Here is a 21439-nt window from a genome sequence, read left to right as displayed (position 1 = left end):
AGTCCCTTTAGTCACATAAAAGAAGCCAGCCTTTAAAAGACCCTGACAGATGTTGTGACAGTTTCTACAATAGAGCTGAGTTTCCTGCTCTGCTGCATGTAATTAGGCATGCAGATAGGGCTTTCCTCATTTTACCATCCCAATGGGAGGGAGCTGGAGCTGAGTCCCAAAGCTCTGCTTACTAAAAGGAAACACTCTTACTCTCTTTAACATGCAAATGTGTCTCAATTTCTATAGAGAATAAAAGAAACAATTTTTCTTTCATTTAAAAAATTCTACACAAAACCAAGTTTGTGGTAAGGGTAAAAATATTTCTACTAATTGCAAACAAATGTAATTTATTCATTTCATAAAGGATCTGGAAGGGAAAGGTATGTGCACATATAACTTAAGGGCAGCTTTTTTCGTGTGTTAGTGACATCATTCAACAGAATGCATTGTCTTGCAGCCTGGCTGATCTGAATCTGCTCAACTTTCCTACTTCATCTTTTTTCTTTTTTGCTCTTTGGTACTTAGTACAGTGTTATCTAAAATGCTTGTGTCAATAAACAACCGATTGTTAGTTTTCTGGCCAAGGTAGCATCTCTTTCTTTCAAACTCTTGAAATTTTCTCTGCTATGTTTAATTGGGAACTCTGTGTCTGGCTCATAAAATCTCTGCAGAATCTCCAAACCCCTTCTCAACTTTCAAGTTTGAGAATACGATCTAAGAGCAAAACCAGGATCTTCAGGGGACAGAGAGTACTCCCTGGGTCCCCTTCCTTCAGAGGCTCCATTCTAAGGCTAAACGTAAATGCTGTGTCACCTCTGCACCAAGCAGAAAGAAAACACTGGAATCTACATTTCACATGTGCTTGCCATATATTCCTTCCTACAATTTCAAGCAATTGGACAGGGTAGGGAAATGTGAGGAAGCGATCAAGACGGGCAGATGAGATCAAGCAGCCAATATCAGAGCTAAGGCATCCCACCTGAGGAAAAGACAATGCAAGAAATGCAGAACCATGAATAGCACCAAGCTCTACCAATAGCAACTCACAGGAACCGAACAAGGACAGAGCAAACTGGTTGAAATTCATAGACTTGTTGCTCTATGAGTTGGAAGGAGCCACTTAGATCACGTATGTTGGCCAGCCTCCCTATTTCCAGATTTCTCAAGGAGATAAGGTCTCCTGCTCAAGACCAAAAGAGTTGGCCAGAAATACAGCCAATGCTAGAATTCATGTTTCCTGTGTGCTGGTCTAGCACTTAAGGCAATAAAGAGATAGTGGGGTACTGTGGGGACAAAGAGCCACCACCTACTAAAGCCTGATTCTGTTATTTGCTAGTAGTGTTGCTTTGGACACAGGACTTAACTTTTCTGAAGTTTTTGATTTTCTAATCTATAAAAGGGGAGTAGTAATACTTCCACATAATAGTCCCTTCAAAGATTAGCTCCTTCTTCTATACCTTATTCTATCTTGTCTAGACTGAGCTGGTCATATGAACCACATATGTGCGATTACCTCCTAATTCAGCACCATGGTCTATTTGTCAACCAGGATACAGAACAGTATACCTTTGAGAGCAGTAACATTGGTAGTAAATGTCAATAGCATAATGTGTTCCCTCCTACTGGTAAGAACACACTCTACTTTCAAACTAAGACTTCACAGTCCTCTTACAGGCCATGCCAACACTTTGAAAATAACACTCTTGAAGTTTCAACAGAAATATATTTTTACATGATAGGACAAAACCTTCTGGAGCCCACCGCTTACATGGATTGAAAGACCTGTATCAACAACTGGGCTGTTATGAACCCAGGCTCCACAGTGTCTCCTAAAAGGATTAGACAGGACTCGTAAGGTGTTAGAGGCTGATAAAAGTGACCTAAGGAAGGGCCAAATCCATAGCTGTCATTAGTATTTTCCCATGTCAATGCTGTGATTTGAGAAGGTAGAAGGAACTGACTTTATATACCTGTCTGATGCTTTAGTACATTCTGAAAACTAGCATGTTTTATTTGAACCCCATGGGAAAACAGTTAAACTGAGCAGTTTGTTCCTGAAATCAAATATCAGCAATCAAAATACTCTCAAGGTCCCTTACAAATCAAAACATCACAAATTTATTAGAAAGTAGGTGCCTCAAGATTATAGGTGGCTGTTAACATTGTTTTATTTCCTCTATACAAAAAAGTAGAAATGATAGGAAAAACACTCTTGACAGAAAATAATTCCACTGACCTGGTTTCGTTGAGGAGTTGAGCCCAAACTGCCCATATTCTGGGGAAAGGGATGTTCTATCAACATTATCAAATACTCATGCAATTGATGAAATACAAAATGACATCAGTGACTTGGTGAATGTCCTGTAAGTTGGTTGAATCAATGCAATCTTTAAAAACATACATTTGCTCAATCATGCCTTTAAATAGTATCTCTTTAAAAACAAGTTATATGTACAGATATCACCCCAAAATGTTTCTCATATAGTCTAACTACTATAAATTTAAGGCATCCTGATATTCTGTTCTTCTGCTGGTGAAGATTTGTTCTCATGATTCTATTTCCATGGAAGGTAGTCCAAAAATTTCCAATGGCGTCCAAAGGGCAACAGTGAGAGATGATAAAAAAGTGATTTACAAGAAGAATTCTTTTGACTCTGGCTCAGCAATGTGCTTTTTGCTGTAGGATTTCTTCATTTTTCTATTGATGTCATTATGCCTAAGCAGAAGAGAAACCACAAGGCCAAAATTAGATAAAACCATAGTCTAGTTATAAGACACCACCACTAAGCAGCTCACCAAAAATGGAAATTATCCCCATACAGACCACACTGAAGTCTACTTCAGTCCAGCAGGAAAATTATTCTCTTCATATGAGCCACTCTTTAAACAATCAAAGCAATAGTCATGTACTAACACACATTTACGGAGTACTTTTTAGTTATCTCTTAGTTTTACTGATTAGAATCCAGTCATTCTACAGTCAAAGGAATTTTGTGTCAACCAGAGTCAAATACTATATCAAGATCACTAATGCTGGTGAAGTAGAAACATGAGATATTTAAATTGTACCTACATGGATTCACTGGTGACACTTTTTATTCTCTAGTAAGCCTGAGTCTTCAAATTTAAAGAAGAATGCTTTTTCTTTGGGTGTGTAATTACTGAGTACACTGGAAGACCACAAGTAGGTAAATCTATAGGAAAGAGAAGAAACTAGGGAATAATAATGCTGTTTTTACCTCAATACTTGATGCCTAGTAAGTCCATGGAAAGGAATACAAGCTCAAGCTTGGAACAGTTTAGTTTTTTTAAAGAAATATTTTTCTGGGTAAATTCCTTTATTTTCATGAGAGATTAGGCCCATTCTGGTTATAAAAACTTCCAGAGAGGAACAATGTCCTGAGGTGGGCAAGCCTACATATTAATAAATTCTTTTCTGCTGCTACACCAGACAAAAACAAAGCTGTTTCTGGTAATGGTGCTCATTAACATGAGGACACATTTGGATGCAGGGGAATCCTAAGCGTGGTTTAGGGCCTCAAAATCATGTTTGCTTACAAAGAGCATGCAGTCTGTTCTCAGTGTTCTAGTAAATATTTGATCATCAAGATCACCTGAAAGTTGTAATTTTTACTTCTATTTATTCCTCTGAATAGAACTTTAGAGAGGTGCCCATGGGCAGGAAAGGGAAAGGCTAGAAGGTGAAAGACAGAAAAATCCGGCTACTCAAAAAACATACAAGGAACTTCCAATTAAACATGGTGGAGTAAATACATATATTTCCCCTTTCTTGCAAAACAACACTAAAATGAAAGTAATGAAATCAAAAAGTCATAAAACTTTATAAATAAAGGAAATGGGAGAAGGCATGACAGACCAAATGCCAATAATATTTCAGAAACTTGATGGTGGCTGGGCATGTGGAACTGATTTAGCAGAAAGAAAAAGTGGAAGGTTAAGCCAACTAACTTGTTTATAGTGCCAGATGCAGGGATTAGATGCACCACGCACCTCCGAAGGTGACAATGGCTATCATGTGGGTTCTGGAAATAGGGAGATTATTTGAAACATTTTTGGAAGTAGGAGTTTTTATCCCAGATTATCTTCTCCGTGACCCAAATTAGCCAAGTTACTGTCCTCCCACCAGTTTGAAGGAAGACTGGAGGTTGGTTTCTGCAAGAGTGAGCCAGAGAGACTCTGGATTCAGAGGGTGGTGACTGTGGGATTAAGTCTCCCTATGGAATACAGCTCCTTCCCCATCTCCTGCTCGTCTGATTCCCAGACAGCTGGCAATCAGGTTTACAGACCCAGCAGAAGATTGGAGTTGTCTTATCTTGAGAAATCCACTAGTCCATGTAAAAAGGCCTACACATACTGACAATTAGTGGGTCACCCAACAAGAGTCTAGTTCTCATCAGTCTGTGTTGTGAAGCAAAGTCTATCAGTCAGTGAGACTCACCCATAGCCTGAGCTTCTATTTGACTTTAGAGTGTTGTTCTTAAATATTAAAGAGTTAGGGATCACTAGACATTTGAAGAAAGCTCTACTATAAAAAATAGAGATCAACAGATACAGAGACAAGGAAGTCAAAATGAATAGAGATAATATAGGGAGCTGATGAGAACTTAAACAAATTATAACAACAAAAAAGAAAAATTGGGAAAAATGTCTGCAATACATATCACAAAGGGTTACTCTTCATACAAAATAAAGATCTGTTAGAAATAAGCAAGAAAAAGACCAGAATCTCAAAAATAATAAAAGGCAGAAGGATTAAATATCATACATGCATACACTGGAATAATATGTGGCTGTGGAAACAAACTAAGAAACTCTCTATATACTAGTACACAAAGACCTCCAATATGTTAGGTGAAATAAAGCAAGAAGCAAAACTGTGTGTACAGTATGCCACCACTTTTATAAGAAAGGAGAGAGAAGATATATTTGTATTTGTATTCAATTATAAAATTTAAATAATATATATAATGCTGTAAAAGAGGAACAAAGAGAAAAAATCTCTGCTATTGGAAATTAATACTTATAGCAGAAATAATAATAGAAAGGTTGGAAGGTACAGTTTAGTAAACATCCTAGAAAATAGAACTAGAAAGGGCAAATGTATGGCTAAAGAGGGAAAAAAGTCAGAAAATCTGAGGATCGATCCAGTAAGTCCAAGACTAGAATAATATGATGTCCAGAAAGAGTGAACAGAGAAATTGGAGAAGAGGAAATTTTCAAAGAAATTGTATGAAAACATTTCCCAGAATTGAAGCACATAGGTTTCAATTGAAAAAGCTTGGTGTATGCCCACCCCAGAATGAAAAATGCCCCACATCACAGAAAATTAGAAAAAAATAAAAATATTGAGGATAAACAGAAAACTATAAACGCTTACAAAGGATCAGCCATCAGAGTGGAATGGGGCTTCTCAACAGACACACAGGAAGCAAGAAGAAAAAGAAATAGTGTATTCACGATTCTGAGGGAACATAATTTTCCACCTAGAGTTATACACCCAGCCACACACTCTAATCCAATGAAGGGAGACTGAAGACATTTACAGAAATGCAAAGTCCCAAGAAACCTACCACAGATTCATCTTCCTAGGATGGGGAGACGCATTTACCAAAAAACGAGAGAATAAATCCCCCAAAAGAGAAAAGACAGGTTTAAGAAAGAGGGCTCTACATAGGAGAGAAGCAAAGGACTTCCCAGGAGACTGGAGATGGGAAACTCCAGGATGGTAGCTGAGTAACAGTGCCAGATGGATAACAACAGTCCAGCCTGGGTCAGGAGGAGAGAGGGTGTCTCCACCAACAGAGTGCAACCAGTGATACCTGATTTGTCTGAACACACTGAAACATAATTTTTGGTTCTGGCAGAGTATTTATATAAGTGAATTCTAAACTAAGAAATCAAAATTATTTCCTGGAAAAACAAAGTTATAGAGATATAGAGAAAAGAACTGTAATATAGTACACCACATGGACCAGGTGTGATTAATATTTATATAATGATCATCATCATAAACACTGAAGACTGATTTAACCCCAAAGAGTGATATAACTATATTGCAAGGATGGAGGGAGAAGGGGAAGAAGAAGTTGGTGTGTGTTTACATGTGGGGGGCTGTTGTGATAAAAACAGAGCTAGAAGAATTTAGGTCTTTTGTCGAGCACATGGACTTTGGAGCCAGACTGCTTGAGTTCAAATCCTGGCTTCATAATTTATTATCATTGCTGTGTAACCCTGGGCAATATAGATAACCTCTCTGTGCCTCGGTTTCCAATATTCAAGATTTGGATAGTAAGATCAACTACAAAGGGTCATTGTGAAGATTAAAACAGTAAATATGTAAAAAACACCTGGAATATTCTCTGGGACACTGCAAATACTTTATAAGTGATAGCTATCATTTTTATCTTCCATAGTATGATGCCAATAGAAAACAGGAAAAATATCTAAAACTAAAAATCTGTATGAGCATGTTATTTAGACATACAGAATACCAGAGAAAATATCTGAAGGAAAAGAAAAGTGGTTGTTTCAGGGGAGTGGAAACAGGGTAGGTTGTGAGCAGGGGACAGGAAATTTTGTTATAATGTATGATTAGGATATGTACCAATATTACATTTGACAAAAATAAAAATTAAAAATTAAATAAAGCAAAAGTTTTAAAAGGCAGCCTGGTGGCAGTCTAAGGATAAAATCCTCATTTAGATATTGATGGATATTTCTGCTTTAATGTAAGGGGTGTTGTGGTCAAAGGCACTAAAGACAAAGGACAAAACCCAGCATGATCAGGGCTGTGTCAATACCAAGTAAAATGTTAATTTGAGGTGTTTATCTGAATAATACCAGGATAACTCAAGCTTCCCTAAACCCCTCAATTACCAAATCCTGAATTACCAACAATCAATTGAACAAAAGAATTTGGGTAATTGTGGCATGAATTATTTAGATAGTTTGGTGCTCTTCAATTTCATTTTTGGATGTAAAAATCATACCCTGAGTGACCAAAATTGGAAAGGAGAAAACGCTTAAATTTAAATAACAGTTTTTCAAGTGCTCTAACTTGCTGACTCCTCCAGGCATGGATTCCATATCTGCATGGCCAACACTTATCAGACGGCAGGTTACAAGGTGAGTCTAAGGTGGTCCAGGGCACACACTACGTTTCCAGTGATAACCAGGGTAGGCAGACCTTGCTACTTTTGTGATCTCCTCCAGAGCTTCGCTAAGAGAACATCTCTAAATCCCAGCTACTCAATAATGGAATTCTGGGTGAAAATCGGAAAACTTGCCCTTGGAGTACCCAAACTGAAACTCACTGCAGGCAGGAGGATTTGCAATAAAAAAGCCTAGATTTATGCAGGGTCATTCTCTGGGATGAAGGGCTTAGTACTTTGTCTTCTTAATTTCTCTCCCTCTCTCCATGTATTTATGAAGTCTCCACCATGTGCTGGGGGTACGATGGTGCTATCGAGGGTCACTGCTCTCATGGAGCTCTTAAATCTTTCATGGTGCTTACCATGTTTTATCCGTACCTTCTTTTAATCTTCCCTTGATTATGATTTTCCTGGGGTCAGGGCATATGCCTTATTCTGGCACAGCAAAATGCCTGGCTTATAGCTAAAGATGCTGAAATGAATAAATGGCCATCCAGGAGCATGGTCTGAAGTCTGCACTGTTTTCAGTGTGGGAAGAAAAAGCCTGTTGAGCTCATCCATGGAGCCCAAACCATCGTCTTCAAGCAGAGGCCAAAAGGGGCTGTCAAGAAAACGACTATGGGTAGGGTAATATGTTTGTTTATGGTACATGGGAGGCCTCTGGGCGAAGTCTCTGTTTGGTACCTTTACACTTCAATCAACCCGTCACTTCTTTGAAACTCCACCTTAATTAAGAAAGTTTAAAGCTAGGTAACCCAAGTGCCCATCAATAGATGAATGGATAAGCAAAATATGATATAGACATTCAATGGAGTGTTACTCAGCCATAAAAATGAATGAAGTTCTGATACATGCAAGGACATGGATGAACCTTGAAGACATCATGTTGAAATAAGTCAGAGAGAAAAGGACAAATACTATATTATCTCACTCATATGAAATAATTAGAATATGAAAATTCATAGGGTCAGAAACTAGAATACAGGTTACTGGGGGTTGGGGTTGGGCTGGGGAGCGGGGAGTTAATGCTTAATAGGTACAGAGCTTCTGTTTGGGGTGATAGAAAAATTTTGGTAATTAGTGGTGGTGATAGTAGCACAACATTGTGAATGCAATTACAGCACTGACTTGTGTATTTGAAAGTGGATAAAATGGGAAATTCTAGGTTCTATGTATGTGACCAGAATGAAAAACAACATAGAACTCTACAACACAAAGAATGAACTCTAATATAAACTATTAACTATGATTAATAGTATAATTACAATATTATTGTTTCAATTGTAACCAAGTTACCACACTAATGGAAAATGTCAATAGGGAAAACTGTGTGCACATGCAGTGGGGTGTTATATGGGAACTCTGCACTTTTTGCAGGAGCATGATTTCTCTTTAAACCTACAATTGCTCTAATAAAAAATGGAAGAAAAAGATTTAAAAGCCATAACAACCAAATTAAAGATTGTTTGGCAATCATGGGGGAAATGCTTCCTATAGGACTGAGTGGAAAACAGCAATGTGCAGAATTGTGCATTCCATGATTTAGGCTATGTAAAAAACATACCCGTAAAATATGCATGAGAAAGACTGGAATGAATAAAGCAGAAGAATGGTTTTCTAAAAAAGAAAAAGAAAAAGAATAGGCCCTTCTCTATGAATGTGAAAGATACCCATAGTGGTGGGCAGACACATGGTTCAAATATGACATTAATAGAATATGTACCCCTGCTAGGGTTACACTATTCAAAACTGTACTGGACACTTGGGGAATGAGGAAAGAGGGGTAGAGGTGGGAGAAGTGAGTGGTTATTTGTTAAATTTTCTGACTACATTTAAAGCATGATTAGCATGCTGAAAGAATGGATTTTTGATGGCATGATTTTGGTTCCCAAGCAGGTCTCCCTTGTGTAACCTCCTACTGATAAGTCACGGTGTTCACGAATTCCACATTGTCATTTTCTGGCTTCCTAGGGCAGTACTTTGGGGTCTTCATTCCAAGTTTTTTTTTTAATGTCTTAACTCATCATACTATACTTTGGTACCAAACTTTAACTGTTTTCCTGTGACGGAATCTATCTGCTTTCTTCTTTTCCCTGTGGTATAAGGACTTTATGCAAAGAAAGGCCAATAGTGTTACTTTTGGGAACTTTTCCAGCTTTTATAAAGAGAGTTTTCTAAGCTGTGAATAGATACTGGAAGGATCTGATCATTTAAAATATTCCCACAATATGGGTATTTTTCTGCACACAAGGTTCTACCTTATTAGCAGATAATTCTATAATTTTACTATGCAATGACCAATGACTTCAAACTGTGGCCCAATTCAGAGGAGAAACTGTCACTTTTATCTGTGGAAAAACAGTTCAAGATTGGAGTCTCCTGCCTTCCAAGACATAGGCACGAACTACAGAATGGAAAAAGCGTTTTCTCTCTGAAAGCAACCTGAACTGTGAGGAGGCAGAGGTGAGGGTAGGAGGTACAGGAGCTGTGAAGGGGACACAGAACACCTGGTGAATGCCGCCAGACATGGGGTGGGGGCAGATCTGCTCTCGGGGTTCTGGAACACAGGCCATCTCCCCGGGTCCTTGGCTGTCACCTTCACCTCCTGCTGACTGGACCCCAGAGCTAGGGTATTAGAAATGAAAACACAACGAAAGCATACTTCAGGCCATCTCTTAGAATGTGAAACTATAGTTTTTGAGCAGAAACTCCAATGTCTATAGTGTTAAGCCCCAATTACTTTACTTAACCTTTTTGGTATTAGCACTTTAAAAAACTTTTTGAACTGTTACATTGGTAAGACTCAATTTGCCCTAGGGGTCCGCTCTGGAACTATGTAATCAATATCTACCTGGATAGGTTGGTTACATACTTATGGCTTAGTAATTATACAATTATCCCTCCAAGAATCCTTGAAAATCATACAGGCTAAAAATTAATATTCTACAGGTCAAAAATTGAAGGCAGGTTAAAACGTGGTTATTTGATTATATACAATGAAATTATGGCAAGGAGACATCTGTTCAGCAGGATCAGAAGCTCCTTTTCGTGCTAACTGTATTTTTCCATCATGATTCTGGCAATGCTGTTCAGTAGGCTGACAGTGTGCTCTGTTTAGGAGCAGCCTCCCATCACAGCCTCACCCCTACTTTCCCAAAGTCTTCCTCACATACTTGCTCATTTTCCTGCTGAGCATGATGACCTGACAAGAAAGACAGAAGTGTGTGTTTGTGTGCACTGTGGGGAGAAGAGAAAGAGCACAATGAACTCTTGACCTCCTATTGGGCACAGCAGGTGACCACTGCCATGCCCTCCATCACCACAGGCCAAACCAACCATTCCCTGAACTGGCTGTTGAATGACCTTAAATCTATGCAAAATATTTGGTATTAGCTCTTGGCTCTGGATACACATAATTCCCAGTGTGGTTAATTCCTTGGAAGGAAAACCCACAAATGGTGTTTATTGCTTAATAAGGATGTCTTTTTAAGGAGTCTACTGAAAAGCTGGTGTAGGATTAATGGTTTTCTGAGGCTAACCCTCAGGCAAAAGTGCCACGTGGTCAGGGAGTGAGTGACCGGTGGTGGCCAGGGGTTAATGCCTTCTCTTCACCCTTTATCAGTAGTTGGAATCAGTGCTCGCTTCACGTGTTACAGATCTCAGATACACTTAAACTGTGGGAAATGAATGTTTCATTGGTATTTAAAGACAAGTAATTGCAAACATTCTCTAGGAATTTAATAACTCAAAACTAACTTGTCCTTTATAAGAAAAAGTAAAGATAAATCTGCTTGTTATAAACAAAGTCATCCTCTGCTGTTGAAACACACTGGGAAACCTTTTCAAAGTAATCGAGTTGAATCTAATTTTAAAGGGCATTGAAAAGAAATTTAGTTTCTTTGCTATCAAGCTGTGACCAATTTAGAAAAATAAATAGCAAATAGAACCCCCTCACAGAGCTGAGAGTCTTTAAAATGTTATATTTTTGGCCTTATTTTCCCTTTAGCAAGAAAAATTAAAATTTCTCAGGAACTAAAAAGAGAGTCCAGTGTATTCCTGGAACTAGGGTCCGTTGCACCACTCTTTTTTCCCAGGGCTTTACTGACAGGGCCATTCAGTGGCTGTGGTGTTTGGAGTTGACTCTAACCCAGTATATGGCCTGCCATTGGTCTCTAAAGTTACATGATCCCAGGTGATCCCTGCTCCCCAAGAGGAGCCATTTGTCCTTCTACCAAATTCCTGGACCAAGATTTCAAGGCATCACTCATAGATGACCACTTGGATCTTTTCCTTCTTTTACTAGGGTCCCAGAGGCAGAATTAAGCAGGCATTTGAGTCAATTAGGTGTCCACATTCCCACTCTAGTCTTAATTTCTCTGAGGAATTTTAATGTCAACTAGAGACATCCATCCTTGCTCTATCTAATGAGGGAAACAGGACAGCTTGTTCTCTCTTCCTCTGTGTGATTATGAGGACATCAGAGAACCTCTGCTACTTCTCAGGGGTACACCCAGGTCATGTGACTCCCTGACACTTCTCTCATATGAAAGAGCCAGGGTTTCTATGAAAATGTATGCCAAACTCAAACTGTGATAAAGAATAGATTAAGTTATGGGGTAGGGAGGTAAAGAGGTCAGGATGCTTATTTAAATACATTGACTATTTTTATTTTGGGGTTTTTAAGTGTTTGTTGCTGAACTAAAAATCCATTAATATGTAAAGCTAGTGAATCTGATAGGTTCAAAACTAAATCTTCATTCAGATGGATGATTCCTTAAGCTGAGTGGGAAAGTATTAGCTTAGTGTCAGATATCTGAGTAGCCCCACCACCTCATTTTGTGCTCTGATTCTATAATCCTATTATAGCAGATTGTTCAGCTTTGTTCTCTTTCTTGTAAAAAAAATAAGATGAAATATTTCTGGCAGGAGAATCTACTGTGATACTAATTGTCTTATTCCCAGTTGCTGTAGGAGCCTGGAAGAAATGTGAGGCATCTTCCTTCTCCCTCCTGAAGTTTGCCAAGTCTTTTTGCTTCTTTGCCTTAGGGTATTGCTGGTGACTCTGTTTTAGGGCAGAAGCAGAATTTTCCAGGTACCAGAAGACATTTGCAACTCAAAATGGGGGCAAAGAAGAGTGGAGAACAGAAATTGGGTGCAAGAGAAGTGGGCCAGTCTCAAAGTCTGGGATGGGAATGGCCATTTTCTTTCTATTTTCTTCCCACCTGAAGCACTGGGCTTCCTCCACTGACCACGATGCCCTGCCCAAGTGTGGCGGAAGCAGCCCAGACACAGCCTTCAAGGCAACAGGTGAGCTTGACCTCAGCAATCACTGTGACCAGTAAATAATGAAGCTCCAAAGCTCTTCCTTCAATGTACCGAATTACTGACAGCCCTAGGGGCAACCCCTAAAATGACAGAGATTTAATTTTCCTTCAGCCCGAATGGAGACCCATAGCGGATTACATTTGATTTAGAGGGAAAAAAAAAAAGAATGACATTTCTTGCAGCTCAGTGTTATGAACTAAAATTTATACCTATAACGCACACACATACTCTTTCTTTTGAATATTTTTGAAACAAAAAGTGCTGAATGGCATGTCATAATTTTCCTTTTTAAAGATTTAAAAGCTTTAGTCTCCTTTTAAAATGGGTTTGGGAAATTAACTCTTCTGAAAAAAAAAAAAGTCAAGAAATACTGACTTCATTGACCCTCCTCTACTACCCTTTTTACTCCTTCCTGTTTCCTGCTTTGTCAGGAAACTGTGCATATTCCCTGGAGAGGAGAGCTCTGTTGCAGAAGGAACAATGCCCAGGAGGCGATCCGGCCTGCCAGGACCTCAAAGATGATCCTTTCTCTTATGTACACAGCCCACGCATTTTGAACTGTAGACATTTTGTTTTAGAAAGTCCCCTGTTTCATTAGTGAGCACTCATAAGGCTGGCTTAGTGACCAGCATCATGGTTCACAATGCTAAGCTGGAGAAATTTCGGAACCACAAGGCCTTGCTTCTCCCAAGAACAGCAGAATGGTGACGAAAGGAGCTTTCAGTCTAAAACCAGCAATGCAATCAAACTCCAGCTCTGTTTCAAAGTTCCAATTCTGATTGGCGGCTGACGCATTCCACCCAAGACAGGAAATTTAATTTCTGTACTTACTTGGTTCTTGACTCCATTAAAACAAAGACTGAAAGCTAAAGTCAACTAGAAGACAGAGCAAGTTTGTGAACTGAATAGATTCTTCTGCCCTGTGACGCTGGAATAAAGCCCCTCCAATGCACCACTTGCTAACTTTCTAAGGCCCAGTTACAAGTCTGGACCTGCTTCTATTTGGGAGAAGAGTTGTAATTTTCTTCTTCCTTCATGTTGACCCCTGCTCAAAGGTGCTCCAGGTCCATAATTTAAAAGCTCATGCAATTCAAAGCACAGACTATGGCAATGCCGGGCAATGCATCCCCTAGCACCACATACCGTGCATAGTTACGCAGATGCTCTTCAATCCGCATGTTAGAGGAAAGATTGCTGCAGCTGCTGTAAGTCTCCTAGAGAAGTGCAATTAAAAGTCGTCTGAAAACATGCAACAGACTCAGCACATGCACAAGTCTTAATAAACATGGGGCATGCAGAAGATAGATTAGAGGACAGCATCTTAGTACAGACATGGGGTATGGGGAATTGCTGAGATGATTCTTTTACTACTGAGCAAGAGGTCCTATTAAGTTACTTGGAAAGTTTTATTCAAGCAATTTAAGTTTTGACATATTTAACCCAAAGGGCTAGTGTTTGGGGCACTAATGTTAATTTTTCCAGCAGAAACAAATGCATGCCAAAGTCCTTATGTTGAGGACAACTCACAGTAGAGATCAATGTAAAATTTAAAAATTGGTGTTCAATTAATTTGAGACATATTAATTAAAACTTGATTTTGATACCACTAAGAGAATTTTGGCACCCCTTAGACCTCACTGTAATGGTATTTTAGTTTTATAGCAAATGATAAATTATGCAGGACCTGACTCCACTAGGTGGTTATTTTGCATGGTGGATATTTTGGGTCATTTCATTCCAGAGAGTTGCATTTGGGCTGCTATATATATATATATATATATATATATATATTTTTTTTTTTTTTTCTTTTTTTTTGTGGCCTGGCATTCACAGAACATGCAGGAAACTTCACCTAAAATGATGTTCATATCCCTTATTCATTGGATGTAAATCACAAATTATTTTCCAATAAATGCAATTATGAAGTGTAGTTCATGGCACACTCTGCTATCCCCTGTGTACTGACAAGCACTTCAGACTTCCATAGCTTCCTGATCAGCACATAGGAGCCTGTGTCTCTAAATGCCCATGTGGAGATATCCCTGTGGTACTTTCATTCAAGGGTCATTAAAGCTGAATAAAGTCTTTAAAAATAGAGTTTCTGTTTATGTGCTTTTTAATTGGGCTTGAGAATAAACTATTCAGAACAAACTCTTTCTGAGTCAAAATCAGCACCAAAGAAGGGCTGATGTCACATGAATTGGTGGTTTAGTCTTGTTGAAATGCCTCCCAGTCTAGGACTCCTAAAACCCAAAGACCAAACCATTTAGGTAAATTTAGGGACGATAATATAATCTCCTGCAATTTATTTACCTTTCTCTCTTGAGTATTTCCCAAAGGTAGAGCAAAGGGCATGTACTCTAACATAACATGTCTCATTAGAAATGTGTGAATTTGGCTTTCCATGCACCCCTTTGGATTTTTCTGAGGATTCTCTTAAGGTGGCACAGGTCAACAATCTGTAATGTTAGAAACAACATAATCAATTCAAGAGAAAAAAGAAGAATATTCTCCATATAGCACTCACTGCCTTGTTCTTTCCTTTGCTAGCAGAGCTCACAGGATTTCCCTTGGCATCTGTTGTCTTCCTTCCAAGTGAGGTCAAGGGCAGCGTAGAGGTCTTCAGCTGGTTGGCCGCCTGATAGTTGTTATTATTGTTCTGGTTGCCGCTTAGTGTCTCCATGATGGATCGGAAGGTTCCAAAAGGCCTTTTCAGTTGATCCCCTGAATCACTACTCGTGGAGGTCCGCTGGAGGGCCTTGCCCTTATCTCTGTCCTTTTCTCCATTTAGTTCAAGGCTAGTTTGCTCCATTTGCACCACAGGCTCTTCAAAGGTAACTCTGAGTTTCGAGTTCTGAGATGTGCGGCGCTTGGAAGATGGAGACTTGAGGGCACTTTTGGGACTCGTGGCAACTTTTTGGGCAGCAGTGCTGTCAGGGCTGGGCTGAGTGGGATCTCCAGAGGGCTGGTTTGGGGGAGTACTCCCCGAGCCCAGATATTGGGATTCCAAGTCTGGTTCACTGCTCTCTGAGGTCGGAGATGGGCTATGGCCATCCAGGGATTTGGAGGCCTTTATACTAAAAGGAAACCTGCGTCCTGATGTCAACGTGTGTTTCTTTATCATCAAGTGTAAGCTTTCTGTGCTGTCCATACCCTCCACACCTTCCACAATGGGCTGTGGCCTGGGTCTGTCAGCCTTTCTCACAGGCGTGTTCTTGGGATCCTCGGAGTTGTTGGAGTCTGTGTCAGACTCACTCAGCGACCTCTGCATTAGCTGCCGCAGCCTGGCTAACTTCAGTTCCCTCTTTTCTGGAGGAATTTTTTTCAAATTTCTAGAGGAAGCCTGAGCATCCTGGAATTCCAAGGATAGCTTTTCCTGGGTACAGACATTCTCAGAGATTTCTTTTCCCAGTAATTGGCGTAGGATTTTATCAGAATCTTCATCTTTTGCTTTGGCCCTAGCTCTGCTGGATGCTGACAGGCTTCCAAGAACCTGAAACCCCTCTTGGACTCCCGGTTTGCTTTTAGCTACAGATTCATCATCTGCTTCTGGAGATTTCCACTGCTTTCTGGAAGTTGGTGAGAATAGTGAACTGAAAAAAGGATGAAGGACGTATGAGATGATTTCCTATTGAGTTAAAACGACTCAGCCAGAAGTCACTGCTTGGCTCTTATTGTCACTAATAATTTATACCAATAATATTGGAACAAGAATAATCACTTAATATCTTTTCAAAGCAATTTCTAAATACTCCACAGTGGCAACTATAGCCAAAGTAAAGCAAGTCTTGCACCTTATGCACCTTATGCCACTACAGTAACTACTAAATTTGTCTGCTTTACTGTTAACATACTCAATTTTGCATGAACTTTTCTCCATTAATTCCAACAACCTTATGAACCAATATGTCTTTATTCCCATTACATAGATGAAGAAAGACTCAGAAATAGTAAGTGACTTGTCTATGGTCATGGAACAAAGAAATGGCAGAGCCAGAGATAAACGCAAGTCTTATGAATCTAGGTCATTTTTATTCCTCTTTAGGAGAATGAAGTGTTTCCTGTTGCCATTCTCTTAAAAGTCATTAAAAGAAAGTCTAGAAGAAGCCTCAGAGATTTAAGATCTTTAAGAACTCTAGAGATCAAAGTTTCCAGTGTTACCTGGGGGAAGAAGGGAGTGACTTGCCCTCCGATCTCTGGGCTTCTAGAAGTTGTTGGAGTTGGTTTTGCAGTGTGACGCGTTCCACTGTCTGTCTGGGAAAAATGCAAAACAAGCACATAACCTTTCTAATACCTGACTACTACTATAAAATAGTAGGCATATTTTTTTTATGACAATTTGCAGTGTTCAAATGTCTTAAAAACATGAATAATCTATACTCTTTTCCTAAGGAAATAATCAAAAGTACTCCCAAAACAGGTTTATTTTTCTTAATAGTGAAAAACTGTTAGTAAACTAAATGCTCATCAACAAGGACTGAGTAAATAAATTATAGTTCTATAATGGCAACTATTAAAATGATAATATATTTGCTTATCTATGGACATGGAAAATATTTCCCTAATATACTATTAACTAAAAAATGGAGCTACAAAATATTGTGTAGTGTAGTCTCATTTTAAAGAAAACTATCTTGTTATAGATTATAGGGGTGGTTTCATCTAATCACGAGTCCTTTAAAGTGGGAGAGGTGGCAGAAGAGTAGGTCAGAGAAATTCAGAGTGTGAGAAATACTGGATCTGTTGTTGCTGGCTTTGAAGATGGAGGAAGGGAACCACAGGCAAAGGAATGCCGAGGTCTCCAGATGGTGGGAACGATCCTCGGCTTAGACAGTGAGAAAATGGGACCTCAGTCCTACAACTCAAGGAACTGATTCTGCCGACAACCCAGATGAGCAGGAAATGGACTTTCATTCTAGAGTCTCTAGAAAGGAACACAGCCTTGACTTCAGTCCAGAGAAACCTATATCAGACTTCTGAACTGTAAAACTCTACAATAATAAATGAGTGTTGTTTTAAGTTGCTACGGTTGTGGTAGCTTCTTATGGATGCAGCAGAAAATGAATACAATTAGCCTCAAAAATGGGAGCAGCTCTCATGACCCAGGAATGGAACTTAATGACTAGGCTACAAGTCTTCTTAAAATGACTGCTGAACCGTAGATACCGGCCTGGGGAAGCCCAGTGTTCTCCCTGGCAGATGTCACTGCGTATACTCAATGACCGCTGGCTGCCTAAATCTAATTTGTGAGAACAGATTCTGATTAACACTCTCCCATAAGCCCCAAGCAGTATCTTTTGTTCTCAAAAGTGGTCAGTTGTAGGCCTAGCATTCCATCCCTAAGACAAGAGAATTCTGTTTTTCTCTCACTCGTTTGCCAGTCACACCTGCTGAAAACTTAATTGTCTACACCCAGAGTCAGCAAACTTTTTCTTAAAAGTCCAGATGGTAAATATCTTAGTCTTGTGAGCCATATGACTAGGGATTGAATCATATACACTGCAGAAGATATGTTCATGTCTTAATCTATGTTCTTGTGGGTGAGAACCCATTTGTAAAAAGGATCTTTGAAAATATTGTTAGTTAAGGTGTGGATTCATTTGTGAATAGGATCTTCAAAGATTCCATTTAGATTAGGCCAAATTGAGTCAGGGTGGGCCTTAACCTGGAAGGGCTGGAGTCCTTCTAAGCAAAGGAAATTTGGACCACAGTTAGAAGTGGAAATTAGCTGAAGCCAGATGTCAGCAGAAGCCAAAAGTCAGTGCAAATCAGAGAAGCAGACATGGGAGGGAGGGACAGCCATGTTACAGATGTTTCAGAATGCTAGAGACTCTGAGAGGAAGCAAGCCCTTGATTTTGGATTTCCAGCCTCTAAAACTGTGAGAAAATAAATTTCAATTGTTAAGCCAATCTGCTGGGTAGGATTTGTCCAGCAGCCCTGGCAAACTCTGAAACATACAGTCTCTGGAAGCTACTGAAGGCTGCCTTTGTAGCACAAAATCATCCTAGACAATACATAAATGAAACTGCCATTGTGTCCCAGTAAAACTTTATTTGCAAAAACAGGTGGTGGACTGGATTTGGGCTACAGACCATATTTTGCTGAATATGTTCTAAAGAAAGAATAAAAACAAAAATGCATTGTAGCATTCTTCTTTTCCCACTTTGCTAGTTGGTATTGCATATTGAATTTTTAGAAAAATGTTTACGTGAGGGGCTAAAACAGATAAAGAAAGATTATGGTCTGCTTTAAAAGGGTTTATTAGGGATCTTAAATTGAATTATGACACAGTCAAGAAAACCATTTAGAGGCAATTGGTTTGACTGATGACTGGAATCTCAGGTAGCTTAAAGACAAGGTCAGTATGGATGGAGAAGAGTCTACTCCCTCCCTAGATTCTAAAGAAGCCCTCAAAAAGATCTAATCAACTGTAATTATAGAAAGAAAATATATAAGTCCATGCCTAGGCTCAGAGATTAGGACTTCTACAGAGCTAAAGGTCACCATTTCTAAACAGTAACCAGGCTTCTTAGCTAAAAAGAGTTGGTACGAGTACTCTAGGGGGAAAAGGCACTCAAGGCTGTTTCTCACTCAGAATGTTGGACTGAAAAACTAGGGCTTTCCATTCTTCCTCCTGCCTCAAAGTTATTGGTGCCCAGGAGCCTGAAGGGCACAGTTTACTGTGGCTACACTAAATGGATTTCTCCATTCATTTCACTGAGGCACACAGAAGGTAGAAGACTGGGGTCTACATAACCTCTCAAATTTCATCTTGTCATTGGTTTAAGTACCTTTATACAGCTGTCTGCAGCATTTAGCTCTGGAGAGAACTGAAGGACTGTTAGCTATTAGCGTATATGTGTATTTCACCCCAGGATCATCAACAGAGAGAGCAGCAAAGACTCTGAACTTGAAGAGTTTGCCAATAAAACAGCTATGGTAGCTCATGAAAGCTCCATGGTACAGAGAGTGAGGAGAATATTTCTCAATATTGTCTCTGAATATGAGCCTTTTAGAAAAAATATGCTGTTGGATCATTTTAAAGTTCTTCTTTCTGGATATGACCATACACTATTTAGGGGAGCAGACATTGGCATATTTTTGGAAGGTTACTAGGCAACACCTATCCACATTTCAAATATGTATGCCATTTGTTCTAGCAATTTCCTTTCTAGGAGTTTGTTTTCAGAAATACCTATACATGTACATAAAGACAATTATACAAGGTTATTCACTGTGGCAAGATAACTTACTGAACTCTTAATTTTTCCCTTAATTATGTTCAGACCTGTCACCTGTCACCAGGGAGTTCTGTGTAAATTGGCACAGAATGTTTGGCAGTAACGCCTTAATTTTTAAATTTAAATATTTTCTAGTAAAAGCCTAAAGTTGTTAAAGAGATTATTCTAGGTATAGAGTAGGGTGGGGGTGGGGCGGAGGCCTGTGCCTCTAAGAGAAGAGAGTAGAAATAGAGATATAAGGGAGGATTCTCCAAGCTTACAGAAGAGCCAGAGGGTCCAAGCTTTTGTTGTGCTATTGGCATGAATTATACTTATAATCAATTAAGTACTCTAATTACATACCAGGTCTTTTTTCCAAGTGAGTTGTATTCAGGAGAATATATTTGTTATCACTTAAATGTAGGACTTCACATTTTTCCTCCAAAATTTAATTTTTAAGACTTATCTTCCTGATCTGGCAACACTATTTTGAATTTCAATCCAGATTTTCAGTGATTCCTCCCCAAAGTCAGTGTGGTTTCTGAGTACCGACTTCAGGGGGTTTAAGGACACAGCCTTGGAACATGAAAGTGCAAATCTTCCTTCAGGTGGCATCAGATCCATCATCAATCAACTGGCTACAGGCCTACCTGAGGGTCTCTCATCTGGTCCACTTTTCTTAAAGCATATCATGACAATCTCCCAGAAGTGCTCCCTGACATTCAGATATATAATACATACCAGTTTCACCATCCTATCAAGAAAAAAGTGACTTTAGCAGGTCACTTGTTTTTTTTTTCTCTTTGAAAAAACTGAGAGCCTGACTCAGTTCTAGCCTCTTTCTCTCTCTCATGCTCTTTACAATTTCCTAGAATATTACGGACAGACATTCTGGGATGATCTCTTGTGTGCTCTCAGCACCCTGCGATGTAACCTGTTGGGTCCTGAGATGGGGACAGAGAGGGAGGCTTACATTCCTGGCTTAGGATGCTTGCTCTGCACTTTTTGGTTTAAACATCATTTTGCCTCTGCAGAGAAGGCATCTTCAGCGTGAACCGTGGCTGTGAGGACATGGGACAGAGGAAGAAGAAGATGAGGAGAATGCTAGGAATTCACGGTACAATCAAGAATGGAAGGAACTTACAAAAGCACTTGACTGAAGCCTAGGGGGACCAATTAATTATGAGTCAGAGGTTGTTCTCATGGGACGAACAGGACACTTACTCCTTTAGCTGCTTGGTTAGCTTCACCACCTGAGAGGCCAGTGACATGCAGGTCTCCACCACCACCAGGTACCGGGAGCACAGGGTGTGCCCGTGCCGCTCAGCACTCTGGGAAGGCTTTTCCCCCGCGTGGTTCTGCATGGTGACATTTGCTCCATATTCAACCAAGGTCTGTCAGAATACACAGAGACATGGAATTGTTTCAAGATCTCCCTCTAAACATATTTTTAAACCTCTATAACAGAACGTTGAATGGGACTTGTCTTACAACTCCAAGATGGGTACCAGAGCCCATAGCAGGAGGAAAATGTACCATCACTTACAAAAGGGGGTCTCTAATGAACTTTCCACAGTTGGTAACAGAGACCTCCCTTCAGAGCCTACAAAGATGTGACAGAATCATTCCCGACCCCAGCCTACAGAAGAAGAGGACTGGGAAGGGGAGGAGGAGGTTCTGTTGATTTTAGAATCCTTTCCTTTAGACGGGTGTGGTATTTGTGGTGGGAT

The 21439-nt window shown here is 39.6% G+C and overlaps 1 protein-coding gene across 3 annotated transcripts in view; it reads right to left on the bottom strand.

The window, feature by feature from the left end:
• Positions 1-2086: 2086 nt before the first annotated feature.
• Positions 2087-21439, bottom strand: part of LOC119508109 (synuclein alpha interacting protein) — a 144292-nt gene continuing 124939 nt past the window's right edge. For 2 of the 3 annotated variants that reach the window (XM_037801566.1, XM_037801564.1), the window contains 5 exons: positions 20934-21103; positions 16650-16742; positions 15016-16081; positions 13632-13702; positions 2087-2707 (listed from right to left, as the gene is read on the bottom strand). In XM_037801566.1, coding sequence (XP_037657494.1) covers positions 2623-2707; positions 13632-13702; positions 15016-16081; positions 16650-16742; positions 20934-21103 — 1485 coding nt within the window. In that variant the 3' untranslated portion in view covers positions 2087-2622. The remainder of the gene's footprint in view (positions 2708-13631; positions 13703-15015; positions 16082-16649; positions 16743-20933; positions 21104-21439) is intronic. The other variant, XM_037801567.1, reaches the window with a different exon arrangement.

The sequence above is a fragment of the Choloepus didactylus genome, chromosome 13, assembly GCF_015220235.1.
Source record: "Choloepus didactylus isolate mChoDid1 chromosome 13, mChoDid1.pri, whole genome shotgun sequence".
NCBI lineage: Eukaryota > Metazoa > Chordata > Mammalia > Pilosa > Megalonychidae > Choloepus > Choloepus didactylus.
This window is presented reverse-complemented; position numbering and strand designations above follow the sequence as displayed.